At 53.6% G+C, this 14,537-nt stretch overlaps 1 protein-coding gene across 1 annotated transcript in view; it reads right to left on the bottom strand.

Moving 5' to 3' along the window:
* The window catches only part of LOC133771077 (A disintegrin and metalloproteinase with thrombospondin motifs 16-like), a gene marked incomplete at its 5' end in the record, with an annotated part of 66,091 nt that extends 51,796 nt beyond the window's left edge, over window positions 1–14,295 (bottom strand). The window contains 3 exons of the mRNA XM_062206800.1: window positions 5,229–5,554; window positions 13,215–13,311; window positions 14,197–14,295. Coding sequence (XP_062062784.1) covers window positions 5,229–5,554; window positions 13,215–13,311; window positions 14,197–14,295 — 522 coding nt within the window. The remainder of the gene's footprint in view (window positions 1–5,228; window positions 5,555–13,214; window positions 13,312–14,196) is intronic.
* Between the last annotated feature and the right edge of the window lie 242 nt (window positions 14,296–14,537).

The raw sequence follows: 14,537 nt of genomic DNA, 5'->3' as shown, positions 1-14,537 counted from the left end.
GTGAGTCTCTACCAAGTGAGAGAATTCCTAAATAAAACTGAGAATTGTAGCATTTAAAGGTTTTCCACCATTTTTGAAAACAGAATAATAATTAGATTTTAGAAGAAGCAATAACAACCCTATGCATTAAAGCCTTAACAAACATCACAATTTATGCAAGATGAACTATAGCTCATGCAGACTTTATGACAAAGACAGCTGTCAGGTGATATTCTTTTTCCTTTTGACTGAAAGTGTTAACCCAAATACAGAACTTACATGCCGTCCTCTAAGAAAAACTGTTGGTTTCATATGCAAGCGAAAACATTTCTAAACACAACTTATTTAAAAGCAGTGTCTAAAGGAATTTCTAAAAACGGCTTTTTAGAAAACTCTAATAATTAAGCAACTTATTTAAAAAACATGTATTTCTGTGAGTATATAGTTTTCTGCCTATCTGTATGTAATAAAGTTATTTCATGTAACTGTGTGTGAGGAATGTTCTCAGATAAGTTGGCCATCAATGCACAATGATCTATATCATAAATCAATAATCTACATCCAGCAAATCAAAATCACAATGAGATGCCCCTTCATACTCACTAGGGTCAGTATAATAAAGAAATGGATAATAATAAGTGTCAGCAAAAATGTGGAGAAACAAGAACCATCATGCAGTGCTGGGGGGATATACTATGATGCAGTTACTTTGGAAAAAGTTTACAGTTCTACAAATTATTAAGTATAGTCTTCATATGATCTGATAATTATACTGTCGTGTATATATCCAAAAGAACTGAAAACACATGTCTACTAGAAACGTGTGCACAAATGTTCATAGTAGCATTATTCACAATAGCCAAAAAGTCCAAATACCTTCCATTAACTGCTAAGTTGAGAAACAAAAACATGTAATATAAAGATAAACTGAACTTCCTTCGGCAATAAAATGGAATAAAGACTAATATATGCTGGGGCCGGTGCTGTGGTGCAGCGGGTTAATGCCCTGGCCTGAAGTGCCATCACCCTATATGGGCATTGGTTTGAGATCCGGCTGTTCCACTCCCCATCCAGCTCTCTGCTATGGCCTGGGAAAGCAGTAGAAGATGGCCCAAGTCCTTGGGCCCCTGCATCCACGTGGGAGACCTGGAAGAAGCACCTGGCTCCTGGCTCTGGACTGGTACAGTTCCAGCCATTGCGGCCATCTGGGGAGTGAAGCAGCAGATGGAAGACCACTCCTCCCCACCCCGCTGCCTCTCCTTCTCTCTCTGTGTAACTCTGATTTTCAAGTAAATAAATAAATCTTTTAAAAAAAAGACTCATATATGCTCCAACATGGATGGGGCTTAAATAAATTATGTTAACTGAAACAAGCTAGCTACAGAGCACTACATACTATATGCCTCTACTTACAATAAATGGACAGAGAAAGCAGATCTAAGTGCCTTGGTGGACGCCGAGGAGTGGGGAGAGCTGAGGGCTAAGAGGACCAGCTGTAAGGAGTTGCTGTTTGAGACTGGTTCAGTGTCTCTGGCTAGATGCTGGGGATATCTGCACAGCTCTGTGAGTCTACATGCATTTACAGTGGAGAAACTCTGTGACATGAATTACATCTCAGTAAAGTTTCTGAAATGGCATCTTTCAGATTTAGCATGAAGCTAAGTTACATAACAAACATGAAGCTGTTAGTTAAGTATTTGGCACATAACTTTTTTTTGTTGTTTGTTTTTTGTTTTTTGTTTTTTGACAGGCAGAGTGGACAGTGAGAGAGAGAGAGACAGAGAGAAAGGTCTTCCTTTGCCGTTGGTTCACCCTCCAATGGCCGCCGCGGTAGGCGCGCTGCGGCCGGCGCACCGCGCTGATCCGATGGCAGGAGCCAGGTGCTTCTCCTGGTCTCCCATGGGGTGCAGGGCCCAAGCACTTGGGCCATCCTCCACTGCACTCCCTGGCCACAGCAGAGAGCTGGCCTGGAAGAGGGGCAACCGGGACAGGATCGGTGCCCCGACCGGGACTAGAACCCGGTGTGCCGGCGCCGCAAGGCGGAGGATTAGCCTAGTGAGCCGCGGCGCTGGCCGGCACATAACTTTTGATGAGTTTTTCCTCCTGGCATCATCATCATCATCAACACTGTCTCTGCACTATTAAAATTCGCCCAGTAGACCCTTCCATTATTCATCCAAACATCAGAAAGCACCTACTGAATGACACACATTTATGTGCTTGTGGTTGGTGACCACAACGGATCTGGTAGGTCAGTTTAGTACAGATATAACAGATACTGTTTTCCCAAAAGCTATTCTCCTCTAACTAAAGAAATACATTGGGTGAAGATATTTGGTGGAAATGCCAGGCTAATATAGAAATACTTTTATGATTCTATTTAGTGTACTATGCTTGGGTTTAAGATACAAATATTCTTCTGATAATATCCATCTGAGGTTTTACTGCAAATTTCATGAACTTGCTGGATATTAGCAACCTCTCTGTGTCTGCTTGTGACTCTTCCATTTATGGCCTCCATTCCCACAGTGTTAGGAAGACTGGGCATAGACTTGGGTTCTGAACTTCTTCAGGAAATCTAGCCTGATGTCCCTCCGCTCCCCTCAAGGAAGCCGGATCCCATCTCTGGGTGTCCTTGTTCCATCACCCAGTAGACACCGCCTGCTCCCTGCTTCTCTCATTTGTTAATAAACTCCTTAACCCTAACCTGCTGGCTCCAGAAACAGACAATCCTAGTGATCATTATTCACATTTTTATTTTGAGCACTAGCTCTAAGACAACATCTTGTTACACGTTCAACCTTCTTCTTCAAGAACACATATTATAGCTAGGACACCACCAACTATTAATTTTTACAGGATTTCTCAAACTGATTCTTAGAGTACTTTGGCAAAATCTCCCCAAACGCAGTCTGAGGAACACAAGAAAACACTGTAGACCACGCTGGAACCTGCACTGTCTCATGGCAGCAAACCACTTCCTCTTCATTAAGCATATATGTGTGAACACAGACATACAGCTCTTGGCTGTATGAGACTGGCCAGGGAGAACAGGACGTGGTGCATTTCCCACCTGAAGGGGTCCTGTGTCCCAGGTGTCCGCCTGGGCTCTGCAGAACTGTATGCTGAGAACAGGCAGACGAAGGATCCCACTGACTCCATTCCCAGCAGAGGGCTGGGTCAATCAGCTTCAGGGGGAAACCCTGTGAGAACTCCTGACAGCTATCTGAGACTTCAGTCAGAATCTAGGAGAGCCAGAGAAGGACAACAGCGACAGGGACCCACCATCTAAGGTAGAAGACACACTATTTCTCCGCGTGTAAGAACAGACTTTGAAGGATGCATCATGGGTAATCGTCAGGAAGGAAGTGAAGCTGACTCGGCAGCTCCTTGAGGATCCCACTCAGCATTTTGTTCATCTGGCTGAAGACAGAAGACTTTGTTGCTGTTCCTTTTTCCTCTCTTCATTTGTCCTATCTTATGACCAATGTCCCTACACCTCACATTCTGAAGTCTAACTGATGTCACTTTGTATGAGCAGATAGATAAAACATCAGTGAAGCTGGAATGTGTGCATTTGGAAGATAAATGGTGAAAGCATGCACATTTCTATTCCACCGACTCTGGGATCAGATTCCAGTATTTATTATCCAGAGGGGCCTTTCTTCCTGTTCTTTTCTCTATCTTTATCTTTCACATAATTGTACTCTTAAAACTTTCACTGATAACTCCATCAAGTTCAAAGACAGCCACACATTCCAACCTTCTATAGTCAACTTGATCCATGGGACAAACAACAGGACCGAACTCAGCTAACCTGGGAGAGCCTGGGTCACACAGACCAATGGGTCATCAGTTAGCCTGTGCTCCTGCTGGGTGAACAGGAGCACCCCATCCAATCCTGGAAACAAACCCAAGGTTGCAGGGCTTGGCATGCCATGACACACCCACCACATAGATGGCTTCCCTCCCTGGGTAAGCCCTCGTGGAAGGAAGTCAAGGAAGAAATACCTTGTTTTGTGTATTACATTAAGAGTTCTTGTCCATTAATTAAGAAAGACCTATTTTTCTTGAGAGACTGTGAAGAAATCAGCCACATTGTCTTCATGCTTAACAAGCATGCCAAACCACCACCACCCTCTCCCTAGCAACGCCTTGCTACATCCATTCTCAAACCAGAGCTTTTCTAAATGAAAGGAGAGATGAGATCAGTTCGTATCAAATTCCCTCCAAAAGCAGAACTTCCAATATTTAGAAAATATTTTATGACACTTCACATTCGCATATATTTTGTATTTTAGGTCATTGGTTAGGAGTGCCTTTTCAGCATCCAATAAATACTCTTGCACACAAATACAGAAAAATCTTGTAAGACAGGACTGAATTCGCTCTCTTCAAAGAGAGAAGGGTGTTTAAGACGACTGAAATCATTGTCTTGAGGCACAAATGTCCAGAGCCTGCTTGCCAAGCCTTTAGCTTGGTCAAGACCTCAAAGGGTTGTAACCACACATTACCAAGTCACCTCCCACTCCTCTGTGTCTGAGTGACGAATCTGTGCCCAGGACTCTATGCATCTCCTAAACACTTCTTCCTAAATATGGAGGTCTTTTAAGAAAAAAAGAGAAGCCATGGAGGTTGCAGCCTGGTGAACGTGAGAGGTGCAGGTAGATTGCCAAGTTGGCCAGGTGCTCCTCACTGAAAGTCCCTGCAAAGCAGAGCACAGGGAGCCACCAAGCCATGTGCAATGTGCAGTTATGGTACTCCAAACACGGCACATGCACCCACGGATTCGTGAGTCTCACGAGGCCAGCACTGCCCCGCTGAGGATGGGTACCCAGCTCCCTAATCCCATTACCATCACCAGAAAGATAGACGTGAAGTACTTAAAGTCTTGCAAACATCCGATCAAATAGCCAACACAGCCAATCCATGGAGTACGTCACTCGATTCAAAATGAAGCCATCTGTCCAGGCTCCATCGTTATGCACAGGCATGTTCCAAACCCAAGCACTCTCCGCAGTCAGTCCAGAACAGCGAGAAAAGCGTGCACACACACCACTGCCGACACGCAAGGCGCACAGCACACTTTAGGAAGTGTCCGTAGCAACCTGCCTTCTGCTTTTACGGACCAAGGAAACCTGTGCTATAACAGAAGGACACGCGGCGATGTCTGCAGGGAAATCCTGCCCGTACCTCCCTCTTCACACATCGCCCACCGAGCTCACTACAGCGCCGCGCGCTGTACTCACCAAACCATGGCAGGTGGACAGGGCCACGGAGGAATTCCTGTGGGAGCGTAAGGAGCCTTGATAGAAGCAGAAGTCTTCAGGTGAGAAGCTCTGCACTGACTTGGTGCCTCCCTTCCCGAACGTCTGCACGATAAATCCAGGAGCCACCAGATTGCTGGACGCCCTCAAGTCCAAGTGGAAATCGTGCCCAAAGCCTTTCAGCCGAAGGTGCAGAGAGTCGCCACCTCCCGGAGGCACCGCCCTCCGCCGCCGCTGGCCGTGTGTGACCTCATGAGACACGTAGTCTCCCGTGTGGTCCACCTCATAGGCAGACACCAGGTCATACTCTGGAATGAAGAGGAGAGGGTGGCTGAGTCATTTCGGGTTCTGACAACAGTCGGGACATCTGATAGCGTGAGCCTGTCTTACCGGATGGCATCGTCACCTGTGACGGTGCAGGAAAAGTCAACACCTGCCGTTCTCAAATGCACACTCTGTGACACACAACATCTGAGGACAGAGGGAAACACCTGGAAGTGGCCTTTAGCTAAGCCATTGCTGCTTCTGTAATGCGTTACTACCAACTCAGCAAATTCTGTGTCGGGAAATGTAGGGGGGAAGACAGACAAAATAAAACCAAAAACAGACTTTGGGGATTACAGTGCACAATGTTACTGAAAGTGTAAGTACCACATGCAATTGTGCTTATAGTTCCCAAACATGCCTGTAGTCATACTGATTTCCACAAACATCTTCACTGAATTGATAAGAAAGTTGAGCTTTAAAATACGGTACATTTTCAGGAGACAGGTAAAAAGAAAAATGCAACGGGCATTCTTTGATGCCTGTTTAAATCATGGAACTGCAAATACAGCAGAAACGCTGACTGTGCTCACAGTCCCGGCTTCAGAGACATTAACTGAGGATGCCCCCCTCACAGCCACCCCTGCCCGCCCTCTGGGCCTGGCCCCACTCTCCTCTCGGCCTCGGCTGCTGGGACAGGATCAGGTTCACACTCCAAAGCCTTTCAAAGACATGTGTTCTGCTCTTCTTCCCACTGTAATTTAAAGTCTGCTGGTCTAAAGTGTATTGCCTTAACCCGTGTTTTAATTCTTGGCTTTATTTTTTTATAGAAGAAAACCCCCAGATCTACTGGACTTCTCGGGACACATTCAAGTCCACCGGCTGTGACCACAGGCAGCCTGCAGCACTTCATCCCGAGTCATGGCTCTCTCTGCCGTGCACCTTGGTGGCTTCCTCTGCTTCGGATAACTGTAACTGATTTGCATAGTCATAACCGACACTCACTCTCTCCTCACCATTAACAACGTCATCTCTGCTGTCCAGATTTCCATAGGAGTTGTTCGTCAGTGTGCAGCGCAGACTTTGAACAGGAAGACTGGCTTGCTACGTTGCCACGTTCTTAACCCACAGTTATCTGTATGCTTATTTTAATTTATATTTATTGATTTGAGAGACAGAGAGAGAGAGACCCCATTTCCCATCCCCAGTTAACTCTGCAAATGCCCACAACAGCTGGTGTAACTTGACAGACATACACTGTGTAATGATGGAATCAGCATAATCAGTAGTTCTAGCTCCTTAATTATTTATGGTTTCTTTGTGTTGGAAAGGTTCAAACTCTCTCCCAGTGCTTTATAAAACAGATAAGTGGCTGTGAACTCCGTCTCCCCGCTGTGCTGAGGGACTTCAGAACTCCCTCCTCCCGTGTCACTGTCCTGCCCGTGAACTTCTCCTGGCGATGTCTGCAGACATTGTAGGTCTCAGAAAAGGAAGAGGAGATTGGCGCTTCTGGAAGCCAGAGGGCGGAACCCACGGCTGCTGTAAACCTCCTGCAATGCACAGGAGGCCCCCAAACCAAAGTGCCAGGGCTGTCCAGGTGGGAAAATGCTCACTTAGTCCGGAAAGCAGTCCTGAGAATCAGAAAGGCACTTGCAGTTATGTGTAAATGGGTGTGAAAAAAAGTCCTAACTAAAGAATTCAAAGAATGAGCAAAATACGCGTAGCATCTCACCACACACCTACCATTTGGAGAGAAGTCCAAGTAAAACTGCCATGAGCTGAAAATGTTAAGCTAACTTCAAGCTAATGTTCTAAGACTAGGATTCCCCAAACCATTGCCTTATGTTTTTTTTAAAGTGTGGTTCTCCATCTTTGAGACATGTTTCAATAAGACCTTGGTCCTATGTGGATTTTTTTTTTTTTTTCAGGAGAAGAAACTCAGCTGGCTGCTCAAGCCATTACCCCGAGCTACTTGACCTCAGGGGGTTTTCACAAAGGCCGGGAAGAAGCCTGATGTGGAAGTGATGGCATGAAATGTAGACCCGGCTGTGCACGTGCTGGGCGGCCCCAGCCAGCTTCAGGGAGCTGGCTCTGCACATGGCTTCCCAGCGCTGCGCTCAGTGCCATCACACTGAGAGCTCCATTTCCTGGTCCGAGGTGTGAGTGTCCACACAGCAGACAGTCTCTTCTGCACGGGTGAATGTGTAGGTGAAGCACCCGAGTCTCCCACGACAGAGGAAGGAGGAGCGGTGCTGACCAAAGTAAGACCAGTTTCCTTCATGTCTGAAGTAGAACTTGTCTCCACTGAGGTACTGCCTCGGAGTGCACAGAATTCTCTCTCCTATTGCTTCTGACACCCAGCAAAATGTGAGCCCACATCTTGACCCATATGTTACTTTAAACAAGAATTATGGTCAAAATAGTTATTTCCAAATCAACCTGTCTCCTGGACACCTGAACACCCAACGGTAAGCTGATCTCAGGGCCACACAAAGTGTGCTGCCGTCCTATTTCAGACCCAAACAGGCCATTCTGCAGAGAACACGGGCTTTGTGGGGCCGGGAGGAAGGCCTCCCATGGATGCCACCTGTCTCCTTCACCCTTCTGTGATGAAGGAGCTGACACACCTGGCAGGTGAGGGATGGAGGTGTGGCCAAGCTAGAACTTCACTGACCATGGGTCCCACCTGGTTGTCATGGAAACGCTGCACCTGGGATTCAGCAGCTTGCTCATAGGAGTTAGAAGCCAGCCATGGTCCAGGAGGGAAGCATTCTGAGGCGGCACACCACGGCGTTTCTTCCGACTGGTTTCCTGTACGTAATGTTTATCTCGAATAAAACTTCCTAAATGTTACAACATACTCTGATAATTGCCTAAGTTCCTCTGGAATTTTCCTGATTTCATGGAAGCAGGATTAAAAATTTTTTTTTTTTTAAATGGGAGACAATGAACTTCCACTATGAAGCACTGCACTGCAGGATGCACCGGGGAACATTGGCAACAGCCCCAAGCAGGGAGCTTTAAATCCGCTTTCTCCTAACAAGGGGAAAACACGGCCAACGTCTGCTACCACTTGCACCTAGCGCCCTCTGGTGGTCTTCCGGCAGGTCCCGCAGCTGAGCACGGATCCCTGCACAGTGCTCCCTAACGGACGCGGACCCGGGAGGAACACTAGTTCTGCGCTATTTCACCAGCATGAAACTTCATTGAGGAATTTTAAGTTATTAATTCTTTCTAGATTTTTTGAACATGCGTTGAGACAGTCAAACCTAGTGATTTCTCCAAAAGTAGACACTTAAAATTTGAGGTGGCAGTTTATTGCTGAAATGACGCAACTACTTGGCCACCGGATTGCGACTAACTGAAGACACGCAGCAGCTGCGCACCTGCTTGCTCGCTGACCTGAGCCGCTGCGGGACACCGCCGGGTTTCCAGGCGCGCCGGGCCGCAGGTGCCGCCACGCTGACACCACAACACGCGGGCAGCCATTCGGCAGGACGGCTTTTCCGCTGTCTCCCAGTTCTCAAAGAGCTTCATCTTTGATACTAAGATGACAGTCACGAAGGAGAAACTCTACCCTTTGTCCCAGGCTGCGACGGGCAAGGGTGGACGGAGCAGGGGCAGGGGGCAGCCGAGAAGGGGTCACAAGCTCCCTAGAGTGGTCTGACCCCTCCCAAGCTCCTTCAAGGTGATACTAGCAACAATATGTTCTGTAGCCCTTCGCACAGGTCCAGGTAGCGCCTGGGGAATCGCGCCCGGAGGTGCTGGCTCTAGGGCCGGGACCGCGCGGTCACACGGGTGACTCCCGCACAGCGGCTGCGGAAGTCTACCGGCCGCTGACCTGCAAGGACTTACCGCCCTCTTCCGCCCAGCCCCGGGGCTCCGAGGGAGGAGGAGGGTGCGGGACGCTCGGGTTCCCAGGCGCTGCTGCTGCGGGTCCCAGGGCGCACGCAGGTGCCTGCCGAAAAACAGCGGCGACACTTCGGTGAGAATGCGAGGAGCCACGGGAAGGGACAGGACGCACGGGACTCACCTGCACACCCACCTGCGCCAGCAGCAGCACCCAGAGCGCAGCACAGCCCCGGCTCCGCATGGCCCAGCTGCCCTGTGCGCCCCGCACCGGCTGCCCGCGTTGCGCCCCGGAGCGGGGCAGGCAGAGTTTCATCCAGGGACGCTCAGAAGGACCCAGGGACCCCGGGACGGTCCCCGGTCGGGCAGTGTGCGGGTGGGCGGGCGGCACCGGACCCAGTCTGGAGCGCAGGCGTCCCCGCAGTGGCTCCGCCGCCCGCGCCCGGCTTATTACCGCGGCTCCGCGCGGCGCGGGGGGCGGAGTGGCAGCCGAGGCGGGGGCGGCGACCCAGCACCCGCCCGAGCCCTGGGAGAGCAGCGCGGGGAGAGGGGAGTGCGCAGGAGGGGGCAAGAGGACGGAGAGGGCAGGAGAGCGGGGAAATGGACAGGAGGACCAGGAGGAGTCTGCAGTGCGGGGAGGAGGCGGGAGAAAGAGGGTGGGCGGGCGAGGGCTGGGGAGACCGCAGTCCGCGCCTCGCGGGCCACCCGGGGAGCCCGCGCTGATCCAGTGACCGGGAGGGGGAGCGGAGCGCCTGACCCGCGACCTGTCCTCGGCTGCGGGACTCGGCCACTAGCTGCACACCGCACTAACCGCACCTGCACAGCCAAGGCACGGGACCCTGAGAAGGTGGTGCGCGGGGACTGCTGTCCAGGCGCCCTGCTTGCACCGCACCGCGGTCGGTCCCCGCACCTGGGGCAGAAGCGCGGGTCTGGTGAAAGGCCGCCAGGGCCCCGCGGTTCACAGAGAGCTGGCTGTGAAGGAACAGATGCCATGGCCTCCAGCCCTGCCTCTCCGCTGCCCCGGTCCAGGCCGCCCTCTGCTGACCTGGACGCCAGTGCTAGGGTCTGGCTGTTGGCTGGAAGCCAGGGGCCGAAGTGACAGCCCGGGCCTGTACGGCCACCTGTCCTGCTCGTGCTGTGAGTTAATCACTGCGTGTCTTTGCGTGGGAGGTCCGCATCCGTGCCCCGTGGTGTGTGCGGGAATACACACGTGTGCGCTTCCTGTGTGAGTGCATCCATGGTGCCCTGCACAGCCTGCTGCTCTCCACAGCCAGGCCACTCTCTTCTGTGGCCTGGGGCCGCCTGGTCTCCTGCCTCTGTCCCTGCTCACTGCAGCCTGACCTGGCCTGTTTTGCCTGGTTCAGGCCGGCTACAACGCACGCAAGGCATCAGGGGTCTCTGGCCTCGTTTGGCCCAGCAGCCTTGAGCCTGTAGGTGGCCCCAGGAGCTCAGCAAGGCCTCCTGCCCTCATCACAGGGAAGCCTCAAGTCCTGGGCAGGACCAGCAGATTCGCTGTCCGTAACACACACGGGCACACACACATGTGCACATGCATGTCCATCTTTATGAAACGTCTACTTTGGGGGGTGGCCTTAAAACACCCGTGATGCTGCCTCCCCCGTGGCTGGCGAAGCTCTGCCTGGGCTGCACTCACCTGGGAGAGGTGAGGCTGAGGCTGGGACTGGGCCAGGCCGGAGGTGTCAAGCAGACTTCTCTGTCCTCTGCCAGGCAGCACAGCCTGTGCCTGACTGCCTGTGACCGTGTCCAGATACAGCCTGTGCCTGAGTGCCTGTGCCTGTGTCCAGATACAGCCTGTGCCTGACTGCCTGTGACCGTGTCCAGATACAGCCTGTGCCTGACTGCCTGTGCCTGTGTCCAGATACAGCCTGTGCCTGACTGCCTGTGACCGTGTCCAGGGTGCAGCCTGTACCTGACTGCCTGTGACCGTGTCCAGGGTGCAGCCTGTACCTGACTGCCTGTGACCGTGTCCAGATACAGCCTGTGCCTGACTGCCTGTGCCTGTGTCCAGATACAGCCTGTGCCTGACTGCCTGTGCCTGTGTCCAGGGTGCAGCCTGTGCCTGATTGCCTGTGACTGTATCGAGGGTACAGATTGTGCCTCATCGCCTGTGACTGTGCCCAGAGTACAGACTGTGCCTGATCGCCTGTGACTATGTCCAGGACACAGCCTGCACCTGATCACCTGTGCCTGTGTCCAGGGTACAAACTGTGCCTGACCGCCTGTGACTGTGTCCAGGGTGCAGCCTGTGCCTGATTGCCTGTGCCTGTGTCCAGCGCGCCATGAGGAGGAGTCAGATTTCCCAAGTCTCACCATCACACAGAGAGACGCAGGGCGCTCTGATTTTTTGGGTTCAGACAGATGGGATGAAGGAATGGCTGATGTAAAAGAATTCACTCTTAGGATTCTGTTTAAAGTGTCAAGCCTGGTGATTCCCGCTGCACTATGCAGACAGACCATATCCCTTACAACGCTGAGCGCTCCGCGGTCCCTTCAGGTTTGCAGGAGCTTTGGGGCTCACCCTGAGCACCCCCAGATAGGCAGAGCAAGGACAAACTCCAGCCTGTGGGGAGACCGAGCGTGAGGAAGGCCACAGGACACAGCCCTGTAGCTCACCTCTGCCGCCCTGTCTCAGCAGAGTTGCCACAGGGAGGAGCGGGGACTGGGGCAACCTGGGGCCGGCACTTGCTCGGGGGTTTTGCTGCACAGTAACAAGGCCTAGATCCGTCTGATTTTTAAGGAGCAGGTGGAAATCCAGATTTGTATGTGGGATTCTTTCCATTGAAAACTGCAGGGTTGATGGTGTGATACAGTGGGTTAAGCCGATGCCTGTGATGCCAGCACCCCATGGAGCAGCGCTGATTCAAGTCCTGGTTCCTCCACTTTTCCAATCCAGCTCCCTGCTAATGCAGCTGGGGAAGCAGTGGAAGATGGCCAAGTGCTTGGGCCCCTGCACCCATGTGGGAGACCTGGATGGGGTTCCAGGCTCCTGGCTCCAGGCTGGTCCAGCCCTGGGTATTGTGGCCATTTAGGGAATGAACCAGCAGATGGAAGATATTCCTCCCTCCCTTTCTCTCTTGTCCCTCCCTCCCTCCCTCCCTCCCTCCCCCCCCACTCAGATAAATATAAATCTTTTAAAAAGAAAAAGAAAATGTCTCACCAAAATAACTGAGGATAAATACTGCAAAGTTCAAAACAAGCAGCCAGCACCAAAGTCCATAAATCTAAAGGTTTTTGAGGAGTCATCACTCTAAACTTGGAGATAAAAGTACAGGAGAGTAACTTTATCAAAATTGCTGAGAGCTGGAATCAGAAACTACAGCCTGGGTCCAATCTGGGCTGCTGCCTACTTTTGTAAATAAAGTTTTATTGGAACACGGCCCTTTTATTTACACAATCTCTATGACAGCGATCACCATGGTGAAACTGAGCCTTTGGACCAGAGACTGTGGCCCGCAGAGCCCCTCTTTACCTCTGGCCCTTTAAGGGGAGGCTTGGCTGACCCGGAGCTCACACTTGTCTCTCTCCTGCGGGCAGTTCTCATTACTCAGGCAGGCAGTCTGGGGCTGAGGGTCTGGCCTGCAGTGCCTGGGTGCGACCCCAGCTTCCAGCTGACCCAGCCCCTGGGAGGCAGCAGTGATGGTTCCCGCAGCCACGCAGAGACCTAGGCTGAGCTCCTGGCGCCTGGCTCTGGTCACTGCAGGCACCGGGGTAACGAGCCAGAGGCTGGGGCTTCTCTCTCTCTCTGTGTCTGTCTCTAGAATAAAGTTAACTTTTGAAAACAGAAACCAAATGGTTAGAGGAGGATCCTCAGCTGCTGTGTAACAGGCACCTTACCTCGTGTGTTGGGGCTCCACGCCCACGGGTGACGGGGAACCGGGCGTGTCCGCGCCGCCCGCAGCTCCTCCCTGCCTCGCGGCCCAGTCCTGGGGCGCTGTGGGTGAACGCAATCAGCGGGAGAAAGGTGAGGGCCGCTGCTGCTCATCCCCGCACCGAATCACGACAGCACCAGCCAGGGCCAGGGAGACCCTGGCGTCCAGCGGCCTCGCCTTGTCCCTGCGGGCAGTCCCCGGGCAGAAGGCCGCACTCCGGGGGCAGAGCCGACCCGCGCCGGGCCTCCTTCCACCCCGCCCTGCACTGGCCACAGCCCAGAGAGCACCGAGCCACGGCGTCGGAGGACGCGAGGCGAGGACACTGGGCGTCTGCAACGTGGACTCTGCGTGAAGAGCAGGAGCAGGCAGCGGGTGCGGGTGCAAGGCGGGGCGGGGCGAGTGCGGGTGCGGGGAGGGGGGGGGCGGCCCGGGAGCGAGGCGGGGGCGGGTGCGGATGCTGGGCTGGGGGGGGCAGCCCGGGAGCGGGGCGGGGGCGGGTGCGGGCTGGGGCGGGGTGGGGCGGGTGCGGGCGCGGAGTCAGGTGCGGAGTCAGGTGCGGGTCAGGTGCGGGGCCGGGTGCGGGGCGGGCTCGGGGCGGGGCGGGTGCGGGCGTGGGTACCGGGCCGGGGCGGTGCGGGGCGGGCGCGGGGTGGGTGCGGTGCGGGGCGAGGGCGGGCTCAGGGCGGCGCGGGGGGAGGGGCGGGTGCGGTGCGGGGGGCGGATGCGGGGCTGGGGAGGGTGCGGGTGGGCTGGGGTGGGCGCGGTGCGGGGCGGGGGCGGGTGCCGGGGCGGGGCCGCCCTCCCTCAGCGCCGTCTCTGGCGCTGTCCTCGTCCACGCTCTGCACTGACCGCCCCGGGCAGCGCCCAGGGCCCTGTCATATGGCCTTGCCCCCCGCGAGGCCCCCCGCTGCTCGCGGACGCCTAGGGGACCGCAGCTCCGCACTCACCCACGGTCCCCGCAGCGCCGAGGGGGCTAGGACCCGGCTCCCCCTCCCCAGGACCCTCAGCCCCAAAGCCCTGAGGGAGGCGCGCGAGGAGGCGGGAACTGTGACCCATCATGGCGCCTGGGGGCGGTGCTCGGGCGCCTGGGGGCGTGTCCCGGGAGGCAGATCTCGCGAGAAGAGCGGGCTGCTTATAAAGCGGCTTCCGGGCGCCGCTCCTGGCTGGCCTGGCGTCGGGGTCACGTGTTCACCTGGCTCTGCTGCCGCCATGTTGCCCGTGCTCACTTTGGCCTACCCTGCCTTCGGCCTCGAAGATCCAGGCCCAGGTAAACCGCTTTTCTTCACGT

The sequence above is a fragment of the Lepus europaeus genome, chromosome 12, assembly GCF_033115175.1.
Source record: "Lepus europaeus isolate LE1 chromosome 12, mLepTim1.pri, whole genome shotgun sequence".
Lineage (NCBI taxonomy): Eukaryota > Metazoa > Chordata > Mammalia > Lagomorpha > Leporidae > Lepus > Lepus europaeus.
The sequence above is the reverse complement of the archived record's forward strand: the minus strand, read 5'-3'. Positions and strand labels throughout refer to the sequence as shown.